Source organism: Trachinotus anak, unplaced genomic scaffold (assembly GCF_046630095.1).
Source record: "Trachinotus anak isolate AG129_WGS33_773 ecotype Australia unplaced genomic scaffold, CSIRO_AGI_Tana_v1 ptg000049l, whole genome shotgun sequence".
In the NCBI taxonomy this organism is placed as follows: domain Eukaryota; kingdom Metazoa; phylum Chordata; class Actinopteri; order Carangiformes; family Carangidae; genus Trachinotus; species Trachinotus anak.
In genome coordinates, this window is record NW_027273900.1 from 597,910 (window position 1) to 622,083 (window position 24,174).

General features: G+C 38.7%; 2 protein-coding genes across 10 annotated transcripts in view; one reads left to right on the forward strand and one right to left on the reverse strand.

Moving 5' to 3' along the window:
* Positions 1–19,786, forward strand: part of LOC139615413 (RNA binding protein fox-1 homolog 2-like) — a 35,835-nt gene extending 16,049 nt beyond the window's left edge. For 2 of the 9 annotated variants that reach the window (XM_071473334.1, XM_071473341.1), the window contains 12 exons: positions 4,883–5,089; positions 6,401–6,439; positions 6,690–6,860; positions 7,378–7,431; positions 7,577–7,669; positions 11,480–11,567; positions 11,881–11,937; positions 12,078–12,225; positions 12,818–12,863; positions 15,367–15,455; positions 15,699–15,771; positions 16,770–19,786. In XM_071473334.1, the coding sequence (XP_071329435.1) occupies positions 4,883–5,089; positions 6,401–6,439; positions 6,690–6,860; positions 7,378–7,431; positions 7,577–7,669; positions 11,480–11,567; positions 11,881–11,937; positions 12,078–12,225; positions 12,818–12,863; positions 15,367–15,455; positions 15,699–15,771; positions 16,770–16,814 (1,110 nt within the window). In that variant the 3' untranslated portion in view covers positions 16,815–19,786. Of the gene's footprint in view, positions 1–4,882; positions 5,090–6,400; positions 6,440–6,689; positions 6,861–7,377; positions 7,432–7,576; positions 7,670–11,479; positions 11,568–11,880; positions 11,938–12,077; positions 12,226–12,817; positions 12,864–13,276; positions 13,314–15,366; positions 15,456–15,698; positions 15,772–16,769 lie in introns of those variants that run through there. The other 7 variants (XM_071473339.1, XM_071473342.1, XR_011687369.1 and 4 more) reach the window with 6 other exon arrangements.
* A 433-nt stretch (positions 19,787–20,219) lies between these two features.
* Positions 20,220–23,293, reverse strand: LOC139615414 (retinal cone rhodopsin-sensitive cGMP 3',5'-cyclic phosphodiesterase subunit gamma-like). Its single transcript, XM_071473343.1, has 3 exons — positions 23,141–23,293; positions 21,129–21,248; positions 20,220–20,929 (listed from the first exon to the last, which is right to left on the reverse strand). The coding sequence occupies exons 2-3, from the start codon at positions 21,236–21,238 to the stop codon at positions 20,812–20,814; spliced, it is 228 nt and encodes a 75-aa protein (XP_071329444.1). The 5' UTR covers positions 21,239–21,248; positions 23,141–23,293; the 3' UTR covers positions 20,220–20,811.
* Positions 23,294–24,174: the final 881 nt, after the last annotated feature.

A 24,174-nucleotide genomic window follows, 5' to 3' on the forward strand; every position in this document is an offset into this window, starting at 1 on the left:
TTTCCACTGAGACAGTACAAGGGCTGGTTTGGAGCTGAATTTTGATGGACAAAGAACCATCTTTCCGCCAGGAAAACTCGTTAGAAAGCAGCATCAACACTTTGCTGGTTTAGAACCAAGAAATGCTTATGTCAGGGTCATTAAAAAAAAAAAATACAAAGCTAGCATAGCATCTGGCCTGCCTAGTCCAAAGAAGAAGAAAAGCCAGAGCTTCAGTATGGTAGTGAAATTGAAGCAAAACACTGGTAAACAGACAATGCAGTCCGCCATTGTTATTGTTGTGCTTGGCACTAGGGCTGAGTATATGAGACATTTGCATAATGATGTGTCTCCGTTGTGGTTCTCCATCCTGTGGAAAAGCAAACCATTCCTAAGAAGGTTCTGAACCAACTCTGAACCAGCACTAGCACCAGCCCACAACTAGCACCAGGTTTGTGGACAAAACATCATACAAACGACTTCTTTTTTCAGAGTAAACATGGCACAGCAGTGCTTTAAGATAAATGCTAACACCATGCGGGCATCATGAATGTGTGTGCTAAATATCATGGAGATCCATCTAATTGCTCTTGAGACATTTCAATCTGCAACAAACTGGCGAGTGCATCGACAAACAGATTGACATGTCATGTCATTCATAGGGCCGCTCTGCCAGCAAGGCGTAAACTTTTTATTCCCAGAAGTATTGTTTTTTGAAGCGGCTTACACCTACATGTACACAGAAAGGTTTTGCTCATTGTCGTAAAATGTTGGCAATGTGTCATCTCCTTCTACTTCTCCCTTTTCGCCACTTGACCAAGGATGCGCAATCAACTCTCCCTTCCAAGTAGGACTTAGAAGTGGGTCTAATGTCTCTATTTCTATTTGTCACCCAGTTTAGCTGCTACCTGGTGACACAGAATGACTTGTCCACCCACTGTAATTTTTACCTCTGCAGTAAAAAAACCTGTTCTAAACTGACTTATTTTTCAGCTTCTGCTCTCCTTTTCTGTATGTCTGAATTGTGAAAATATAATGATTTCAAGATGTCTCATCAGAGGATTGCAGCACATAGTCACATTATTACCATCAGTGATGTAACAGACTGGATTTTTTTTTGGAACAAAGAGATACACATTCACATATTAACATTTTTCTGGTCTATTTTTGAGCTTTTGTTAATTAATTAGAGCGTAAAATTATATCTACTATTAACAGAAAACAAATTAAAAGGAGGGAGGAGTAATGTATTAAAAGACATGCAGCTGAGGAATTTATCCAGTACACTTTATTCCGCTATTAGATTAAAGTTGATGCTAAACACTCAGGAGTGACTGTGATTTTGCAGACCTAGATGTATATTTACATACATATTGGTATTACATAAGTTAAACCCTCACAGTTCATAATAATGGCTGTGCAACAATCTGTGCAAATAATAAGCAAACCTAGGTGCAAGATGGTTGTGCTGCTACATGAAACTAAGGCAGCAGAGGAAGGCAAGGATGTGAGAGATGTTATAATTTAACAAAATCTTAATTTGGATGCTTGTGGACGATATTGGAAGAGGTTCATACAGCTGCAGGGTTTAGATGAGCGGACACAGCTGCTATCTGAAAATTTGAATGAAGTTAAACTTGGACACTGTGGTCAGTAATCTGGTGGCTTTATTGTTCGAGTGCCAGGCACTGAAGATGGAGAACATGGTTTCTGTTCTGGCAGAGGTAGTGACTCTTCACCTGGCAGGAGAACAGCGGCAGGAGCAGTATCAGGGATTTAGGTATGAGTTTGGCAGCACAGTTTGGTACCAGATTTACAGTGTTGAGATTAATGATAAAATATATATTTACTGTCTTTTATCGGGGAGGGGAGGGGAGGGAGTGAGATAACGGGGTTGCTGCTTGTGATTACCCTGCTGAAATCACAATAGGCAGACCAGCACTGCAAGCAATAAAAGGCTGAGTTCAAAGCATTAAACACCTGGTTCTGTTTCCTTTGCTTATACATCAGCAAGAAAAAGAGGAATAGCCACCAGTTGAAGTAGTTTCTGTTGACACAGGGAATTTTCTTTAAATTGAATATACATGTGAAGAATGATGCTTAAAGATGTTGCTGATGTGCCACAGATTTGCACTGCAGTTGAACTGCTGGGAGAACAAAATTATCTTAATAATAATATAATAACTTTCTAAAATTACAATCAAATGTGTGTCTGATATATAATACCTTTTTATATATGGTTTGTTATTCAAAAAGGAAATGTAATTTGTAGTAGTGAATTTATATAGGAAGTGAAGAAGCTAGGTGAAGAAGCTTGTTTAGGTACATAAATCAAGATTTTATTCATATTGAATAAAATCTTGATTTATGCTGTATGCTGATGGTTTCACCCCTACTATTAATTATTTTAATTATTTTATTCAAAATTTTAGATAAGGTCTTTAGTTTCCTCAACATTTTACTTATTGCAACATAGTTTAGCAAACATGAAAAAAATAAATGTACTGTTCAAACATTTTGTTATTAAAACAAAAACTGTCCTGGTTTAAAGTTTTTTAGAAAATTATTTCCACCCGACAATTGATTTAAAGAAAAAGTTTAAATTCAAGATAAATAGTTGCACTTTAGAAGCAAAGAAATAATTAATTTGTTGTTTATTGCACATCTACTCATTGACATGACAAGACAGTAAAAAAAGTGTAAAGTGTAAAAGTATGTCTGACCTCTCTACCTGTTCAAAGCTTATCACTGCAATGATTTGTTTTAATCTTGTAAAGGATGCTCAGTTGTGTTTACTTTTGTTTACCTGTGTCGGTTGCAACACTTAGTTTCTCCTCGCTGTTTACTCGGTGCAGCTTGGCTGTAGCTGCTCTCATGTCACACTATCGATGTGATCTGTGTCGACTGCGTGCATCCTCTGGTTTGTCACTGAGTCGAGGGGCCCGGGTGCCATGTCACAGGTGTGACGCTGAGAAAGGTCAAAAGCTGGGAGACAGATGGCATGCACACGTAGACACACACACACACACGCACACATACACACACACACACACACATATACTTTTAACACTCCCAAAGGGACAGAGATCTATTGTGCAGCTCAGATGGGCATCACTGCAGCCTGTCAGTCACTCACATACACACACACACACACACACACACACACACACACACACACAGTCAATGTAGCCGAGCAGATGTCTAGTAGAGCCTAGAGTCTTTTTTTTAGAGTCTTTTTTTCATAATTTTGGTTGTGGGTAAAAAGGCACCAATTATTACTTTTACTAGTCAATTAATTCTTATTACTGCACACTTTAACCCTAACCCTGTTATTGTAATAATAATTGTAATAATAGTGAAAATGATAATAATAATGATTAGAAGTAGAATGAGATGAACAAGAATATTAAGACGAAGAAAAAGAATAAGAGGCTAAACAATGGCTGCCAAACAGTATTAATAATAGTAGTGTAGGGTTTTTAAGTATTCTACCCTCTACTTCATTGATATTTGCATCATAAACGTGTTTTACAACTGTTGTCCCTATGATATGAATTTCATATGATTTACGAGTGTGTTCCGGTTTTATTGTCTTTTAATATATCTTTATGTCAGACACTGAATACCTGTCTCTGTCTCGATAAAAGGTTTGTAGGCCAGTCTAAACACCAGGGGAAACAATGAAAATAAGTCCAGGACTTTGTTCTGTCTTTGCTTTCCAACAAAGCCTGATATGTCGTATTTTTATTAGCCATGTAAGCAGCATGGTGCTAGAGATTGCAATGGCATTGTTGCAGGTCCACAACTTTGGTCCAGATTCAAATATTTCAACAACTATAGGATGAACTGCTATAAAATTCATGGTCGCCAGTGGATGAATCCTACTGCCCTGGTTGATCTTCTGACTTTTCCTCTCACACAGCTGTCAATGCTAATCAGCACATTTTGTCATGCATACACATCAAACTAAGTCAACAGCATAGTTAACATTATACCTGCTAAATATCAGCATGTCATTATGAGCATGTTAGCAAGCACCGCTTAGCTGGCTGTAGACTTTGAGTCTTGTTATAAATATATTAGTATTGTCAATATACATTTTCTCAGTAAGAGTTACAGTTGTTAATTGATTGCTTATTCAGTGCAGTTATTATAAGATCTGAAAGACGGTGATGGTTGGTTTATCTTGTGAAGCTATGATCAGAGACAGGTCATGCCTCTTCTATCAGTCACCACCTTTTATCATCCATCCCCCTTTTCTCCCCCATCCCTGCTGTCTCCGTCTGCTCTCTAAAACTGTTACCATTTAGGGTATCCATGCCCCACTGCCAACAGCAAGGAATGTGTGTGTGTGTGTGTGTGTGTGTGTGTGTGTGTGTGTGTCTCCACCATGTGTTTGTATTGTGCCTGTATTGTTCTCCTAGATGCTTGAATGCCAGTAATATATACGAGTATTTTCTGGGGGGTGGGGTTAATAATGTCTATAAAATACTTGGACAGGCATCCTCACTGACAGTTGGTCTTTGTGTGAGCATTTAGGTGTGTGGGTTTTTGTGTGTCAAAGGTGGTTTGTGTGCAGAGGCGTTAGTGAGTGTGTGCAGGCGTTAGACACTTACCATTGTACAACACTCTGAGCATGGAGGCATCTGACCCTCAATAATAGATGTGGCTGCAGTGAATATTTAATGAGTGGGGGCTGGTGTAGATGCGTGCACACATACACACACTCACAAACACAGGAGGAAATGGAAATATAATATCCATGCTTGTATGACTTTTAGACTGAGGCTCTTAGGAAAGTGGTCTCTGTGTGTACGGGTGATGCTTTCAGTAAAAGATACTATGGAATTTCACCAGCTACCTACTTAAGCTTTAACCCCCTTCTCTCTCTTCCCTCCAACAGGGCTCTCAGGATAGTGCTGGCGGTCAGGAGGGACTTGTACCCCCACCTTTTTCTGCATTCCCTCCACCCCCACCACCACCCCCCCAGAACGGCCTGGCCTTGGATTACGGGGGCAGCCTATACGCAGCGGGGGCTGTCCAGGGCCCTGTGGAAGCTGGCGGAGCATCGAACAGCGCTGCCAACGCCGCCAACAGCCTCAGTGTCCAAGTGAGTGCCAGCCTCTTCCTGTGTGTGCAGCCCACATCAGGTATTTGCCTTGAGAGGGCACAGAGTGCAAGATTGTGTAGGAATATGTGTTAGAGATTTTTTTTTAAAAGTAGGGGTGCACAGACGAACTTTCCCCAGTATTTAATACCCTTATCGTCTGAGGGAGTCAGTGGCAGGCAGGTTGTAAATTTGCCCCAAACACTATAACACTGGTCATGCTCTACACTCACTGTCAACACTGGTGGTTGATTGCTGTTTTTGTCAGTCAAATGTACAGAATTACTGGATTTTCTCTTGAAAAGGGAAAATAACATGAAATGAACACTACAATGAATGACTACAATAATTTTGGAATGGGACCAGGATCAGTTGATAATGTAATAAACTGACTGTAAATGTAATTTTCTAATTTTCTAACTAAAAAAAAAGGGATTAGTGAGTTGCTCTTTAATCACATGTAGAGAATTTCATATACAAACTTCTTTATAGGCTTGTGAAAGTCCAAAAACATAACACTAAATTCACTGTGAATGTTATTGTAGCAATGGTGACATTTTATTATGACACGAACCTAACTGCATTTATTGTGACTGGTGATGTCTGGCGGATACTCAGCCCCCTTTAGGTTTGAGATTTTGATAACACGACTCCAGGACGTTACTGAGCCCTGACAAGACACTGTGTGTTTTTACACAAGTTGTTGTTTTTACACTTGAACAGAACTTGGACAGATATGAATGAGGGCTGTTGTCAACTAACTCTCTGTAAGAAAGTGAGTCATATATTTCCCAAGATTGAACTATTCCGTCAATAAGGTCAGTACTTGTGCTGATGCCAAAATGACAGTCATAGGTCCTGAGTAAGTCATAAGTAAGTCATAGGGTGAAGGATATGGAAAAAGCCTTACTGTCTATCACAATATCAATATACTGTATATCATAGTATTTTAAATGCTAATATCCTGAAAACCCATAGAGAAACACTTTTTGATTATTTGTTTTGTCCAGCCAACAGGCTAAAACCTCAAGATATGCCATTTACAATGGAATAAAACAGAAAATAAAATCCTCACATTTGAGACACTGATTGTTTGGAATATTTATTGATAAATAACTGATTGTTTGTGATTAATGTTGTGTTGATCAGATAACAATTTAATCTAATAAATGCTTCATCACTGCAATTTATTGATTACCGACAAATACAACTGGAGATAGTATAGAGAATCAAGTAGTCGATTAATTGACTATGCTGTTGATATGAAATTAGTCAGCAATTATTTTGAAAATTGATTAATCGTTTCTTTTCAAGGGAAAAAACAAACTTTTTCAGGTTCTGGCTACCTTAAATGTGAGTATTTACTGTTTTAAAATATATGTAAACAAAAACAGGCAGTTCCATTATGTTGTATGACAAAAAGATTAATCAGTTAATCAAGAAAATAATGGCAGATTATTAAAACCATCGTTAGTAGCATCCCTCCAGCTACCACAGCGTAAACAGTAAAACATTTTTTTCATCTCTGCTGTCATATTTAGACATCACTGCTTTATTTTTATCCTGATTTCTGCTGTGTCTCTTTCATGTCCTTCTATGCCAGCAGTCTGATGGGTCCTCCCAGATTGACGGACAGTCAGGGGTTGGCTCAGGAGGAGGAGGTGGTGGGGGGAGTGTTGGGGATGACTCGGATGCCAAGGGGACCCCCAAACGCCTCCACGTGTCCAACATCCCCTTCCGTTTCCGGGACCCGGACCTACGGCAGATGTTTGGGGTATGTAGACCAGAATATTCTCCCCTTTTCACAATGTGTCATCATATAACAATAACCCAGAAAAGCTTTGGATTAAAAACACGCAGGTATTAAAAGTAGTGACTCAAAGGACCCACTCCTCACCTCAAATTACCTTTTACTGTTTGTTTCCTATCATCCTTGAGAGACCATTAAAATAGATATAAGGTTCTGTCATGTTTGTTTCAGCTAAAAGAAATCTTGTCACATTTGACAGACTATCCAAAACTATTACTTGGAGCAATAAATGCGACAGGTTATTTAAAGTCAGATGTAAAACTGTGGCTTTGTGCTTGGCTGTTTTGTAAGACAAATGACTCTAAAATGTGGTGCGTAGAAAAGAGCAGAAGCAAGGAAGATATGTATAAAATAAAGGAGTACTAGAGCTGGCTCAGTGCCAGCTCATCATTGTTGAACAGTGCTGACACCCTGTGGCAAAATACAGTACATGACTTTAATGCTTGTGCCTTCATTTTCCTCCTCTTCTTTTTTGTTTCAGCAATTTGGCAAAATCCTTGACGTTGAGATCATTTTTAATGAGAGGGGATCCAAGGTAGGTGCACTGGAGCAACACCTAAATTCTAAAGTTTGCCAACATAAACAATGTTAAGAAAAAGCCAACAATTTCCAACATTGCCTCACCCCCCCCCCCCCCCCCCCCCTTCCTTTTCTATCATTGCGTTCTCTTCTGCTCACAGGGCTTCGGTTTTGTAACGTTCGAATCGAGTGCAGATGCAGAGAGGGCCAGAGAGAAGCTTCACGGTACACTGGTGGAAGGACGTAAAATCGAGGTAACTCACCACCCTCGCCCCTTTTTTGGAAACAGTGACCATTTTCTCCTCTGTTTTCCCTTCCATGTCTGACAATGAGAATGAGTTTGTTCTGGTCATTTCTGCCCCAGACAAGGTTTCCAGATGGCTGTATGTGTTCAATTCTAACCCCTCTGGCTTCACTATGGCATGGTGCAGTGGTGCTGTGCACACAGACATCTCTTTTTGATGGCACTTCCTGTTGATGTTTATGCTGTTGTTTGTTCTTGTTGTTGATGTCGTGGTCTGTTCATTGCATCTTGATCTTAAAAACTGTGTGGTTTGCAAAAGCATGCTGGGTGGAGTGGCTACACATCAGGCATGGCCGGGGAGACGTCACTATGATATGTTTGCTGACGATATCCACTTATGTCATAGCATGTAGGATCTTATTTGTTTTTGTTTTCCTGCACCTTTTCCATCACCATCATCATGTCTTCCATGATCATGACGAGTGGCCATTTTTGGTTCATGGTTGAATTTATGACTGGAAGGGCTATCACTGGCCTCTCAGTTATTTTCCTTTAAAAAATAAAGTGCTTGCTGGTGTCCTTGAGAGGCTGTATGTTGCATGGATAGATCATGAGGTCAAATGTCATTGTAGGAGTTTTTCACTCTTTCACTAAGTAGGTGCCTCTTGGTTGCTGGGTGTTTTTTTTTGTTGTTTTTTTTTTAATGTTTGATGTGTTAAGAGGACTGATGCATGATGAGGGCATTTTCAGGGGGCAGTTTTTGGGAATGAGACTGCTGTGAGAAGTGTGGTGTCATTTCTGATACTTAAAAAAAGCTGTTTTCAGACGTGCAAGATGGATGGTAAAAAAAATGTATTGTTTACACACACACTTGCATCCACCGCTCCTGAAAAAGAACACCAGATCTCATGGAAGTGCATTTTGTTGTGACATCTTTTTTAATTTGTCAGCATGAGCTCGGATTTCAGTTGCAAATGGCCTCAGAGATCAAATACACCATGCTTTTGCCATTTGCTCTGGCTCTTGATTTTAAATCACGCTATACTTGCTACTAAAGCTGTTCTGCATGGTCTTGAATGTCCTGCACTCTTCTCTGTCTCTGTGCGTGGGTGTGCAGAATTAGAAATGTGGAGGGTGGAGAGAGAATGAACAAGTGAAGAGAATGCAAAAGATAGATGTCGTTCCCTCTCCTTTCCTTTTGTTTTTTGTATATATTGGTTCTCCTCCATCTCTCTCCACTCTTTTTCACCAGGCCAGTCTGTCTGTCTGCCTCTCCCAGTCTGTGTGTCCCCATATGCACTTGCATTCCTGCTGTCCATCCCTTCCTCCATACCTCTGTCCATTTCCCTGTCCTGTTATGTAGTCAGGTAGCATAAACATTGGAGAATGGGATTACGTTTGATTTTTTTTTTTTCCCTGAGTGATTATTTTGTCAGTTATTTGATTATAATCTGGGCAAAAATAACGGGTAGTTTTTCTCCCAAGTTATATTAAAATTTCTGACTTTCTGTTTCCATTTGTTTCCTCCTGTCTAAACCTTTATTTGTGTTTTAGCGGGTTTTAAACAGTAGAGGATAGATTGTTGTCATATGGCTGACACTTGTAGGTGACTGTTGACATGTGACCTGTTACATCACTTCCTCTCTACCACAGGGTGGGGGTTGCTTTTCATTACCTCGTTTTTGTTTATGTTTTCTTTTTTTTGGTTCATCATTTCTTTCTTACATATATTTTCTCTATTTCCCTGATGATTTTTGTATGTTGTTGTTGTTGTCAGTCTCCACGGTAACTGCTCGCGTGTCCTCACGCCGTTTCCCTGGCAACGGTAAGTTGTGTACACATGGCATCATCTTTGAATGACCCCTCCCCCCCACCCCATCCGTCCAAATGAAATAAAATGCACCCAACACCCAAATGAAAGACTCCTTTACTGGAGGGACCCTGATTGATTGATTGATTGATTGATAGAACCTGATTGGCTAATCCTGTGATTGATTGGGGAGGTGGTGAATGAAATGATTACGAGATTAGCCATTGACCGCATGGCATTATAAAGGCCACTTGTATAACTGAATGTACTGCATCTATCTGCAAGTGCAACAACTATGACTACCACTTCTTATGCATTCATTCCAATCACCTCTCTAACTGCATTCAGCATTTAATTCCAGAGCTGTATCCTGCATGGTTTACTCTCTTTCTCGTCATCTGTATGACGCCATATAGTACTATGTCATCTCTCTGTGTCATGTGTCAGCCAGTAGCTGCATTTTTGCACCTTAGTGGGACAGCATGCTGAAGCATGAGTGCTATCTTAGCTTTACTGGAGAGAGGATAATAGTTGTCTGTATCTCATGGTGTACTGTAGTACTTTCTGTACTACTTGGTAGACTGTAGACAGTTGTAGATGTACTGCTGTTAAGATTTAACATTCAAAGGAAAGAAATATATGTGGATGAATATTGTGTGCCCTGAAGAGGATGCAAGCATATTCCACTTTAGATCTAATCTACTCTTTATATGTCATATGAACGCTTTTAGCATTCGAGACTTTCAAGAAGGAAAAAAGCTGACATCAAATAACCTGTAGACCCCAGCAAAGCAAACTGAGCCATTAAGTAACAGCAGCTTTTCTTGCTGATCTCTGTAAGAAGTGTCCTTGTTTTACTTTTTGATCAGTTTGGTTCTGGATGGTGTGTGCTGGTGGTTGTGTGCTTCGAGGTTTTTCTGGTGTGCGACACTCATCTGGAATGCCTGGCAGTGTTTCACAACCATGGTTTGATTTGATTTTTTTTTTTCCTAGTTTTGTTTTTGAGGAATGATATCTGCATCCCCCAGCCTCTCTGCCTTTCATCTAGACTGTTCTCTGTATTTGTTCTTGCTCCATTTATCATTTCTCCATCGTTGCTCATGTACAGTTAGATCCAATGTAGGCAAACGGTCAGATGTATTTTATATGTGTAGCACATCTTGTTGTTTCTGTTTGTTCGTTAGAAGAATTGCACATTTGGATGGATTATTCACTCTCTGTCTCTTTCTTCTCCACATCATGTACATGTTTTTTCTGTGTCTTTTCATGTGGACTGGCTCCTCCTCCTGCATCCCTCTATATTTCTGTCTCTTTTCTGTCACTTTCTCTCCCTCCACTTCCTCCTCCCCTTTCTGTATGATGTGTATTTGATTGGGAGGGCTGCCAGCCTTTTTTTGATTGGTCTTTTGCTGCATCTTATGCTTGCTGATTGGCTAGTTTTGCTCACCTCTGGTGATGTGATGCGCTCTTGATTGGCTGTGTGTAATTTTTGTATGAACTCTTCGATTGATGTTTTTTGCATTGTGTTCAACTGATGAATCTGCCGCTTAATTCACCTTCTTTTTCCCTTCTTATTTTAAAGGTAGCAATATAATGGTCTTGGATTTCTTTTTGAATGCCTTTGTTCTGAAATATTTTTTTTGTTTTCTTTGTTCTGTGTGCCAATGGTTGCATTGTTTGTGTGCAAAACTGCCTGACTACTCACCAGGATCCTTGTTTTCAATGTATTTCTCCTTCAAAAGAAGCGCATGCGTCAAATACCATTGCTGCTCATCTACAGAATTAATCTGTGTCATAAGTTCAAAAAGTGTACTGACACCTCACACTTCAATTACACAATGAATATGAAAACTCCAATTATATATCCATTATGTGTCAGGGAATATGTTCAGCTTTAGACATACAACACAAAATTTTATGTAATTGGACTCATTTTTATTCATTCCTCAATACTTCTGTATCTAATACAGTGGGTTAAATGAGCCTCTGACCACTTATTCTGGTGTCCAGGTCAATAATGCCACAGCCAGAGTGATGACAAATAAGAAGATGACTACACCGTACTCTAACGGAGAGGGCCTTGCTGCTCTTCCATATGGTAGTGCATTTTTTGCAATTCTTGCTGTGTTCTGGTAGCAATGTGGCTGAAATCATTATCACAATATCAGTTATGTTTTCAATTTTAAATATCGCAGTATGGCCAATTTACACAGAAATACTCCAGTTTATCTTAGCGCTGTGAATTGTTTCATGGATTGTGTTAGTTGTTAACTTTGTTGACTTTTCATTATAATTTCCTTGTTACAATAATTTGAACACTAGACTTTTGTATATCAGTAACATGGTATCATAATCATGAAGATTTAACTTAAAATCAGTCAGTATATGATATTGCCTTTTTTTGATTCCAGCTGGATGGAAATTGAGTCCCATGGTTGGTGCGATGTACAGTCCTGAGCTCTATACAGGTAGAACAACGCTTATTAACATTATGCTTAAAAAAACAGATCAAGAGGAGATGTACAAATTGCAAGGGTGGGAATGATAATAATAATAATATTATTAATAGTTGAAGCTGGTCTTTCTACAATATTTTTCTCTCACTCAGTACCAGGGTTTCCATACCCAACAGCAGCAGCAGCAGCTGCTTCCACCGCTGCAACCTTTCGGGGTGCTCATCTCCGGGGTCGTGCACGGCCTGTCTACAGTGCAGTCAGAGCAGCTGTGCCACAACCTGCCATCCCTACATACCCGGGGTAAACATACATAAACATCAATAAAAACTGTTAACTACACCAGTAAAGAGCCACTGATAGTGAAAAGTAGATGTACTGTAATATCCTTCTTTAATGCATGTCTTCATGTAGTTAAAATGAGTACTTCATGATTGTGCATGCTGTGTGTTTGAATATATGTTTTTATTGAGATAATGACATTGATTGCTTGCAGAGCTGAAATACCATTTCCTTGTACTCAAAATTGGTAATGATATGACCCATTAAAATTAAATTGCATAGTATTTCCTTTAATAGACCTTTGTCTCAGCGGCTGAAGTAACAGTAGTATCACTCTGAAGTCAGTGCATTTCTATACAAAGAGGTGGTATTTTGTCTTGCATGTTGCACGGTGTGTAATAATCTCACCCCTCTTTCTCTTCTCTCTTTCACAATCTGTTTGGCACCATTTTCTCACCTCTCTCTCCCTCAACCGTCACTCTTGTTTGTTGTTTTTCGCAATGCCCACATGGTGGCGCATCACATCATTTTTTTTGTTTGTGTGTTTCGACATTCCACCACCGCTCCTCTGTATTCCCTCCTTCTTCTTTCTTTCCTTTCTCGTCTCTCTCAGCGTGATGGCCTATCAGGATGGTTTTTACGGTGCAGCCGATCTCTATGTGAGTATACCTCTCTCCTCCACTGCCTCACTCTTCACCTACGTTTCCCTCCTCTTGCCTGTGGGTTTTCAAGTGTGAAATGGCACAGACCAAACCCATAGAGACGTGTACTTTTGAGTGTTTTTGATTCATCAAAGAGAGACATTTTTAATTCTCTATACCGAATTTTGAATTGTCAACTTTTGTTTATTTTCACACAGTTTGCTCCATCCATCCAATACATACAAATCTAGAAACATGAACAGTCCGGCACACACACTTTAATCATGCGTTCATTCATGAGTAGACTCCTCTAGGGTTTGTCTCAGTGCATTTGTGAGTTAGTGTGTACCAATGTGATTATGAGCGTGTGTTTGTGTGTGAGTGAGAGAGAGAGACCAGGTTGACAATAGCTGTTTCTGTTCTCTCTGTAGACTAGTGTTTCAGGACATTAGTGGCAGATTGCCCCAGGTAGGGTTTACACACTCTGTGTGAGAGCCAGTGTGCATCCTCCTCGTTTCCAATGACTGCGTGCTGCTAGACATTATTGACCATCTGAGATTGAAATGCCTTCTTTGTCTTCTTATACTAACTCACTGGATTCTGACATGGGTGGAGTTGCGGAAGGGGGAGAAAAGAATTTTAAATCTGAATTCAGAGCATACAACATAAAAATTATCATTCACAAACTCTCCTCTGGGAGAAATGGATCTACATTTTAGGGAAAATTACATGCAGAGATGGTCAGTACTTGGACAGTGGGTCACTTTCTTTAACCAAACTCTGCACTGGTGGTAAAGTGTTCAAGTCTATTCCACAATAATACATCCAGCTAGCTACTGTATGCACATTTTAAACACCAACTTTATTTTCCTTCTCAGTGTGACGACAAAGGCATTATAGTCTTATCCTGGCTGATTTTTATTCCGAAACATGTAAAAACAACCAACCACAACTGGGATAACTGCGGTAAATAAAAAACAGATGATGCCATTTTTCATGCTAGGGCATGTTGTCATTTTGTTACACTATTATACTTTTTCATTAGTTCCCCCTAAGATGCTAAATCTTGCATAACATACACAAACATTACATGTCATACAAACTAGTGAAAATTACAGTGTATTAGCAAGCTTGTCATGCTTGAAACACAAATAGTACATGAAATAAATAAGACACGAATAATGACACTGAAACCTGAGGCTATCCAGTGGTCAGAGGGATGTACGACAAGAAAATTCATTCTATCAGCAGTTAATTCAGACCCCTTCCAGGAATCTCCCTATCTGTTTCACCTGTGGCATGCTAACTGAATCAGTGTTGGCATGCAGACATACTTACAAGGCTGACTCCTCCCCCTAGCCCTCCCTATGTCCTCCCATCATTGACTTCTCTTCCTCTAGACTCCCCTCTTTCTGTCACTCTTTCTTTCACCTCTTCTCACTCTGTTCATTCTGCCTTTTGTCCCTCTTCAGTCAACAGCTGAAACCTTTTCTGTAGTCTTTAAGTCACCTCTGGCTTTGTTGTGTAACTTCTCCTCCTTCTATCCTATGTTCTGTGTCACATTATATCTCCTCCTTTGTCTTTGTCATCCTATCATCTTTTTCTCCTCTCAGCAACCCCTTCCTCCTTTCCTTCCTCTCCCCCTCGTCCCCGGTCCAGTCTTCTTCCCATAGCAGCAACTGTGTGGTCCTGAATGCGGGGACATGGTCGTGACTGATTCTCTAGGGTAGAATGCAGCGGTGTGTGTTTTTTGCATTTCTTTTAATAGGGATGTTTGGCCTAATTCACTGTATGTCCTGAGTTTGGGAAAAGCATGCTGTGTCTGTCAGTGATTGGTCGCTGGCCATGTGAGTGTGTGTGTGTGTGTGTGTGTGTGTGTGTGTGTGTGTGTGTGTGTGTGTGTGTGTGTTTTCTATTTTAATCCAACTGGCTGACTGTCTTCTGACACCTGTAGTTTTTTTTGTTTTTTTGTGTCTGTTCATCAGCTGTCCATCCAAACATAAATAATGACACAATCATCCTGCTGCCCCTTCCCCTTTCTTTAACGGTGCGTTTTTGGTAGGGGAAGTGGGGTGGGTCACAGTTATGGGTATGAAATCTCTCCCCTTCCATGTCCAACGTACAGTGGGAAAAATAATGCACTTGAATGATGATAAAAACAGTAAAATAAATAAAGTACTGTTAAAGATTTTTTTCCCCGTTAGCCATGGATGGGGAGATGAACACAGAGCCTGAGCTACATCCTTGTGAATGCTGTACTGCACCAGATTAGCCAGTTTTGCTGACTGTCTGCTTGTTAATCTTTCGCTCTTTTCTCAGCAGTTTTTCTCACAACGTAACCCTTTAGATTCACTACTAGTCTGTTAGTCTGCAGAGGAAATACAGCAAACTTTTAACAAGAATTTACTCTTCTTTCTGTCACGTCCCACCTCTCCCTTTATTGTATTTCACCTCTGTTGCACACAATGCCCTCTTCCCTCTGTCTGTCCTCCACCTCTCTCCTCGTCATGGCCACTCACAGGGTGGCTATGCAGCGTATCGTTACGCCCAACCGGCTGCGGTAGCGACCCCTGCAGCAGCAGCGGCTGCAGCAGCAGCTTACAGTGACAGGTGAGTGGGCTGTTCAGCGCATCTTAGAGCCTGATCTGACAGGCCAACACCTGCACCTCCTGAGACTTTTTGGTGCCTTTAACAAATCATTGGCCAGAAAGTGAGTTTTAAAAAAGACATTTATCCTTCCTGAGATTTTAGTAAATTGGTTATTTTGTACTTTAGACAAAAATGTATTGCTTATTTTTCCTTTGAAATGATATGTGATTCATAATGTTTGATATATTGGCTATTTTCTGACAGCTATGGACGAGTTTACACGGCAGACCCTTACCATGCTGCACTCGCCCCAGCTGCCTATGGTGTTGGAGCCATGGTAACCCCATACATTTTCTAATTATACATTAAAGTCTGGCATCATTCTATATTTTCTTATTGACAACAAATTCCGTAAAAATACCAAAACTGACAAGCCCTAACCCTAACCAGTGCTTCCCTACCATGTCTATGGCACTGAGCCACAAGCCCTAGTAAAGATGCTAATCTTTACAAAATGGGTTTAATTATAGTTAAACGTTTATGCTAAAACAGCTGGGTACTGTAGTTTTGAGCATGCCTTCTCAAAAAGGAGTAAAAAGTGCATTTGTTGGAAAATATCTTATAAATATCTAATATGTTATTTTCATATAAATCATATGAATATATTATTATGTAGCCCATTCAGTGCTTTTTGTGTTGACACCAATAAGACCATGGCTGGATTACAAGCAACTGTTCTGGAACATTTCTTGACAGCACTTGTCAAATGATTTGTTCTAACTTGACTGAGATTTGGTTTGGGAATATGTATTATAAAAACAGAATATCAACTGCCATGACTGGGGTCTGTATGTGGTTCTCAAAGTGTCATTGGGTGAAAATCTAGATATAAAACAAAATTAATGTAATCCTAAATTATCACACAGTATTATTCCCACAAAGAAAAAAACAGTACATTTTGCACAATTACTGAACTTGGGGTGGATTTTTATCCCAGGGCCCTTAGCAGGTTGAAGTGGCTTTGACCAGGAGAGTTTGTTAGAGAGAGTGACTCAAAATAAACTCCTGTGTCCATGTTCATAGTAATGAATTAACATAACAATGTAGGTCTAGGGCATGAAAGAAAGAGGCGTATGTGAGACTTTGGCTACACAAACAACACTTAGTAGTAGTTGTGAGATCAGTGCATTTTTGGGGTTTGTCTTTTTATGGGATTTATTAACAATAAGGAAATTATAGAATATTACCAGCATCATTCTTAAATGAATAATGTCATTTTGAATGTATTAATGAAATATTTAATTTACTAAATGTTTGGGGGTTTTTTTTCCACAGGCCACGCTGTACAGGGGAGGCTACAGTAGATTTGCCCCTTACTAAGGACACTACATTTCCCAGGAGCTCACCCCTTCCATTGAATTACTCCAAAAGAGCTCCCTCTTTTGTCATCGAGGTGGACTACACCCAGTTTAAAGGTGTGATGTCAACCACAGCAAGGAAATTTCTGATCCCACCCCAGAGCAATCCCACGTTTTCTTATATATGCTACTACAGAAATAGAGGAATGCTGTATTAAAGACTGACGGATGGCCTTTACATTAAAAAAGAAGAAAAAAAAGAAAGACTTAAAATGGCCACCTTCCCCATTGCACGGCTGTATTATAGTCCCCCCCTACCCTCTCCCTTCTTATTCCCTTGGCACTCAGCAGCACAAGACTCGGGATGGAATCCAGATGTTCTTCCAAAGGCTGTGTGTGGATAATTGACATTTAAACAGCTGTCAACCATGTATGAGAAGGAGCTGAGTGCTGTGTGGCCTGCACACACTCAACATTTAAGGAAAAAAAAGAGGGAAGCAAGAAATCAAGGTGTCCACAAAACATTGGAGCAGTAGGAAACGGGAAGGAACATCAAAAAGAGCATCTATTTTGATTTTTAACCAGAATGACGAGTCACTAAAATGATAAAACACCCACCAGATGGATGTTTTTTGTAACTCCTCCTCAACGTGGGTGGATTGTAATGAGAGAGGATTTCCATTCTTCTTGTGCTCTGGTGGAGGGAGAATGAACATTGCGGCTTGTAGCGCTACAAAAATCACGTCTGAAACCTGAAGGAGGGAGGGTTATTAGAGCTATTCCTTACCTCAAGTTTTCTTAGTATGTGGAAATGGTGAACCTTTAAACCTAAAATTGTTATGATATGCAAAGAAATTAGTTTAGAGAAAAAAATTACCAAATTATTATTATTATTATTATTATTATTATTATTATTGTTATTGTAATTATTCTCATTATGATTCTTATTAAACCATTATTTTTGTTTCACTCAGCGATGCAGCAGCCACTGCTGTTAATGGGACATGTAGATTAAACAGTGAAATCAGAAAATGAGCATCTATTAAACTATTATTCCACTTTTTGCCTATATGACACAACTAGGCTTATAGTCTCACTTCATCCTTTTCATGCACAGGATTTCACTACACTTTGTGTGCAGCCACCACTAAACACTACAGAAAGTGTAACACTACACTGAAAAACATTTCTCATTTACTTGATTTATAGACTTAGATTCAACCTCCACAACCCTGGGGTTCAAGTATTTGTTGGTCCTTTAATGTAGAGATTTATTATTTGGATTTTCCCCTCATGCGCCATCTTTTATAGAGCAAAGTCCAACATTGACTGAGTCTTCCTGAAACACACTTTAGTTGGTAATTGTGTTTGCGATGCTGCCAGCAGCAATTACTGAGCAAGAGAGAGATTCTGTCGGTGAGTTCAACGAAAATATTTAAATGCAAAATACCTTACTATTGTGCATATTTCTATACTGTTGTATTTCCAAAATGTGGCTTTTTTGGCTTTTTGTTTTTGTTCCAAAGATTTCTAGAAAGCTAATTTTTTCTGCCATATGTATAAATATATAATCTTTGTTATTGTTATCATAATCCTTGATAATCCTATTGCTGTCTTTATTTACCTTCTTTCATCTTAAGTTTTTTTTAATATCTGTTATTCCTTCTTTACTAAGGTGCAAGGTCTTGAACCCAGAGCATACCCGAGTAGTGACAAACTAGAGGTATGCATGTAACACTACCAAACCTTTGTCCTCTCAGTTAAATATTTGGTCAATCCAGGCTGGTGTATGACTTGTTTTTGTTTTGTTTTGTGTTGATTATAGGATGTGCCGGCATGACATGTAATTGTGTTTCAAAATATGCAGGAACGGCTGGATTTTCTTTTCTTTCATATCCATATTTTGCAAGTGACTGAGACATTTGGAAAGAATGAACATTGTCCTGTAGCACTTTGATTATAACCAACTACATTCTTTTCTGTTTTTCATATATTTTAATAGTTTTTGTTTTACGCAGACTCCTTACATTTCAGTGGTGAAATCTGTCAACTTGGCCAGTGTGGTCAATCCATGTTTATTTGAAGATATCCAGTAAAATGTCTGATATTGTTATATCTCGTACATACACAGGTTAATATTCCAAAATGGTAAAAAACAAAATGTGATTGTTGGATATGCTAAAATATTTTTTTTTTTACCCATCAAGCAATTTCAAAGCTACTGGTGTGTTTTCCACTTCTCAAATTACACAGGTCCATAAGATGCTTTTTTTTCTATTAAATGTGCTGCTGTTGGATTTGCTCATGACATTTAACATTTCTTTTGCAAAACCTCTATATTAATATAGAATGTGCTATGGACAAAATGGGGAAAAAAAGAAAAGAAAAAAAAAAAAAGAAAACCTAGCCAAAGATGCTAACTAACAGCGCCTAGCACGTTCTGTTTCCCAACTTGAGAAGTGCTAGACAAAATACACAAAGATGGACTTTTGGAGCCACTTAAGGCATGGACAAACCAGCATGAGCAAGTCTTGTCAAGTTTAAAAAAGAGAAAAAAAAGTTTTGCATGAATCTTGTGTCTTTCATATTTGACTCCTGAGCAGCCGAGCCCAATTGTGCTCTTCTTTACCACTAAATTCCATGAAGAATGACAGGCAGCTAGCAGTTTGAAGCTAGTTACCACAACAAAGAGCACAGTGCTGACAAACAAAATGGCTGCCGCACAAAGATAATTTTCCTGCCATGGTTTTCTTGCCACTGTATTATAGTAAACTATGTGGCCATTCTTCATAGTTGCTATGGTTTCTCAACAACCAGTCCTATCCCTCTGTCATGTCTATTTCCCTCTTGACTGCCATTATGGTTTGTTTTTTTGTTTTTTTTTGTTATTGAATGTCCATATAAAATGTTTTATATAAAAATGTTTTGTTGTGATCAAGCTTTCAGGTTGTTTTATTTTGGTATTGTATTTATTTAGTAAAATGGGTGATCATATATTGTAGTTTCTCACATTATTTCACACAGAGACCATGCCATTATGCCAGTGCTTATTATTCCTCTTGCTGGCGCTAGAAGAAAACCCAAGGGTTTTCCAAATTCACTAGGATACATGATCTTTGGTCCATGAATGTATGTACAAAATTTCATGGCAATCCATCAACTAACTGTTGAGATTATTTCAGTCTGGACCAAAGTGGTAGATGACCAACTGCCATTGTCATCCTTAGAGCCATGCTGCTGGCATTGCTAAAAATATTGATAATGGCTTTAATAATGCAGATAATGATGTCAGGTGTTGCTGTTAAATAACAAGACTGTGCTTATGTAAGTTGAACCAGCATTAGTCTCATTACTTAATAGCCACACCTTGTATGCTGGTATCAGTTCCCATGAATATATATAGTGTGCTTCAATAACACAACATTAATTTTAGGGGAAAATATTTATTTACAGTTCTATTCAACTGTTCTACCCAATTTCTACTGACCCACAAAAATTAACATTCATAGTTCATAAAAATAAAAATATATATCTTTCATTAACAGATGTACATTAAGCAGGAATATCTCCAAAGAGGGGTAGGGTCATTGAGTGGAAAAGGCAGGAGAGAGGAGCGAGGGTTTAGCAGTGCACTAACATTGTTACAACAGCAATCAAACCCACTTACAACAGATTTAGTCCGTTGTCTCTCAGAGATGCACAAGCCAAGTGCAAATTATAGGAGAGGAAGTTTGGAGTTATCGCTTGAAGCATCAACCTCAGTAAGGTTTATATACAAAAATTAATATGTAATTTCAAAGTTAGTTTTAGCCAATTTTGCCATGCACTTGGATCAGCTGTGGGTGTCAATTTTTGCGCAATATTTTCCAAAACCCATGTGGGCCTAACACAACAACAGACTTCAGGTCAGGTATTTTCGAAGCTGAAGGAAAACACGGCGAGCAGGAGCAGGAGGTAGACTGGGTGAAGGAAAATCAGTGAAGGTAGGTAAAAGTTGTGGGAAAGACACAGGAGGGTGTCTAGACAATTCCATATTTTGCCAGGTCGCTGAGTTCCATGTCGCCAAAGGCTTCCCATGGACAAACCACTGTGATGTCTGTGCCAAGACCCTCCATGCCAGGGATGTCGTCTCCAAATCTGGGAAAGAAACAAAAACATGTCTGAGTGTCCCAGGAGTGTCACACTTCAGTTTCTTTATTTGATATGTGATTTTCAATGGTAGAGGAGGTACTCATACCTCTTACTTAACTAAAGGCACCAATTAAACAATGGAAAACTACTTCAGTAGATGTGTTTAGCTGCTTTCCACCAATGGTGACTTAAAAGTCCAGCTTACCCCTTCTGGCCTGGTTTAGGGGCCTTGCTCTTGAAGGTGCGAGCAGCCCTCTGCTTGAACTTGGGAGGTGCCTTCTTATCGGCGGGAGCTGCAACAGCTGTGTCTGCCATCGTTTATGCACTGAGAGCAAAAGAGTTGAAAGTCACTTAGTTAATCTTGATGTTTAAGACCCTTGTGTAAGACCTTTGGATGCTATAACACCCCCCAGGTTAAGTCAAATTATGGTTTAAAGCTGCCATCCATCTTAAGACCCTGTTACACAAACAGCTTTCTCTATTTTTACACCTTGGCTTTAAAGTTTACTCTTGACTAAGCCACAGACTTTACTTCTTGAGACAAGAATAGAAATAAGTCCACCTAATTCCTCAGTTAGTCTGAAGTCAGCACACATTCTGTAAAAAGTAAAAAATAAACTCTGAGTGTAAGGAGAATTTGCTTTTGAACTTATATCCAATTTGCTTTAATCCAAACCATTTCTAACCTCTGCTGACTGTATTATGTTACAGGAACACTCAGCAGTGCTCTGGAGTTTACCAGAAATGTACTTTGACCACACTGATGGTTACTCTGTATAAGCTAACAAGTCAATCACTTGTCAAATCTGTTATAAAGTCTTAATTAAGCAATTAGTTCTTAAATTTCAATTTTTTTTCTATACTCCCTAAAGAAGTTAGTATTTGTTTCTGCTTTTGATTAGCCACAGCTAATAACATAAGCATCACTGGGTGCAGCTATACAGTACATATAATGTTTGCCAAAATTATAGTGTCTTTATTATTTTTAACACATACTGATTCAAGTATATAAAGACACTTCTTTCTTATGTAATTTTGATCCTTTTTATATCTTCTAGGTTGCTCTCTTGATCTCTAAATCTCTTTTTCAGGAGAATCTTGGGAATATATTAATTGTGATTGTATGAATCTAAACTTATTCAGCTTACAGAGATAAAAGCTAAAATGAGATAGATAGATAAAGATAAAAGCTAAAATGTCAAAAGGTAATATAAATCAACACAATGCTTTTGCATGATATAAATAAGAATTCAAAATCTAGTAATAATAAGAGTTGTACCAAATACTTGTTTGACAGCAAAAAAGGTATGAATTTGTCTTTTTTCTTCTTCTATTTTTTAGTTTTAATTAGTTAACTCATCACTTGCACTAACACCCTTCTTGCTATTGAATGTATATACAATGAATTCTGTCTGATAAGTCTCTTTTCTGTACTTCAAGCAAATTTCCCATGCAGAACAAGAAAGACTGAACTGAAAATGCACTTTTACTCTTTACCACATGCATAATCAATTCCTTCTAAAACAAATGAATACACATTTGTAAAAAAACATCACTGCTTTTGGCTTATTCATGTGAGGTGAATATGAACATACAGTGTATTTAAAATAACTGCAATTAACAGTCATGTTTTCTCTTGAAAGTTTGCATTAAATTAAACGTAATTATATTTCATGATCTTTCAAATATTATTTTTCAAGTTGCTGATGATGATGCAGATTTCTGTAAATTTTCTCTATTGTGTCTTACACATGTGAAATAAAAAGAAGTGACCATTGTGCATCTCAGACCCTCCACAAAGTAAATATTTAAATAATCTAAATGATTGAAATATGTAAAATTTTGAACAGTCTTTACAAAGGTCTAAAAGAGTTACATGAGACAATATATAAAAAACAAAGATGCAAAGTGCAAAACCACAAAGTATGAATTTATAATTGGAGAAAAAACAAACAAACAAACAAACTGTTGCACTGTTTAGGCCTCTTAAAGACCTCTGAGGTATGTTCCAAAGATGAGGAGCAGCGATAGCACATCCGGGTGCAGATACATTTGTCTACAAAATATTCTTAAAAATCTACCATGTTATCTGTACCCCACAGTTCACAAGTTACACAAGTCATGCTTTCTCAGCACTCTCCTGCGGTCTTAGCCTTAATCCAGAATTGAAAGTTCGCCTAAGCTCACAGCTGAGTGAAAGTCAGAATTTTATCTTACCTGTTTTTGCAGTAGCACAGTTTGCTTCTTTGGCTGTCTCTCTGGTGAGTTTGTGTCTTCTTGGTCTGTGTTCTTCTATCTTCTTATATACACCACCTGCTAATCCGCCTGACATGCTCACCCATAATTTTCTGTCCTCTTTTTTTACACCCTGTGCTCTAATTGGCCTCTTTGCCCTATGAGATTAAGGAAGGGGCTCATAATGTGTCATGCCATGTGAAGACGTTGGCAACCTTACATAAGGAAGCATGTCTAAGAAAAACCCATTTGGATCTTGTCTGAAGGGGTGTGTTTTTCACATTATTTTGCAATAATAAAAAATTCAGTTCATAGTTTCAAAAGATAAACACTGGGTCGTTCATCCTTTACCTCAAAACCAATAATTTTACAAAAAATCTTTGTATTTTGACAATTGTTGCCCACATCTCAAATCTTGATCAGCTAATCAATAATGTGAAAGCTCTGGAAAAAGATAAAAAGTACAGATTAACTTTCACAAAATATAAACAGCAGAAATTTCAGGTCAATATTGGGTGTAAAAAAATATTGTGGTGTTGATTCTCACTGCTGGATCACCTAAACTCTTGCTAATTGCTGAGTTAAACTGTCAGTTCATGTCTCAGTATTGTCTTTCTTTAACCTCAGTCCAGGCCACGAGGCAAGGGATTAACTACTGAATGATTAAGTGCTCTTTATTTGTCACTAAGTGACTGATCATCTAAATGCAGCTCAGGGAACATCTGCTTTTACATCACATGCTCCAGATCCTCGTGCAGACTACATCAGGTCGTGTTTGTTTACAAATGAGGCAACAGTATATCACAGTCTTTAGCATCTTACACTTTCTGCTACTCACATTCCATCAGTCCTCAAACCTCCCTGATATTTGAATACACAGGACATTGAAGCCAAGTAAACTTACTAATAATGATGTGCGCATAAAAAAGGACTGTATCATGATGAGTAAAATTGCTGTGAGGCTTCATGTAATGTTGTGACTGGGAATGTTGGACTCTTATTAAAGGAAGTACTAA

Coding starts and splice junctions, on each gene's coding strand:
- LOC139615414 (XM_071473343.1), bottom strand. CDS start 21,238: ATGGCAGACACAGCTGTTGCAGCTCCCGCCGATAAGAAGGCACCTCCC. Junction 20,930..21,128: donor CCTAAACCAGGCCAGAAGGG/GTAAGCTGGACT, acceptor TTTCTTTCCCAG/ATTTGGAGACGACATCCCTG.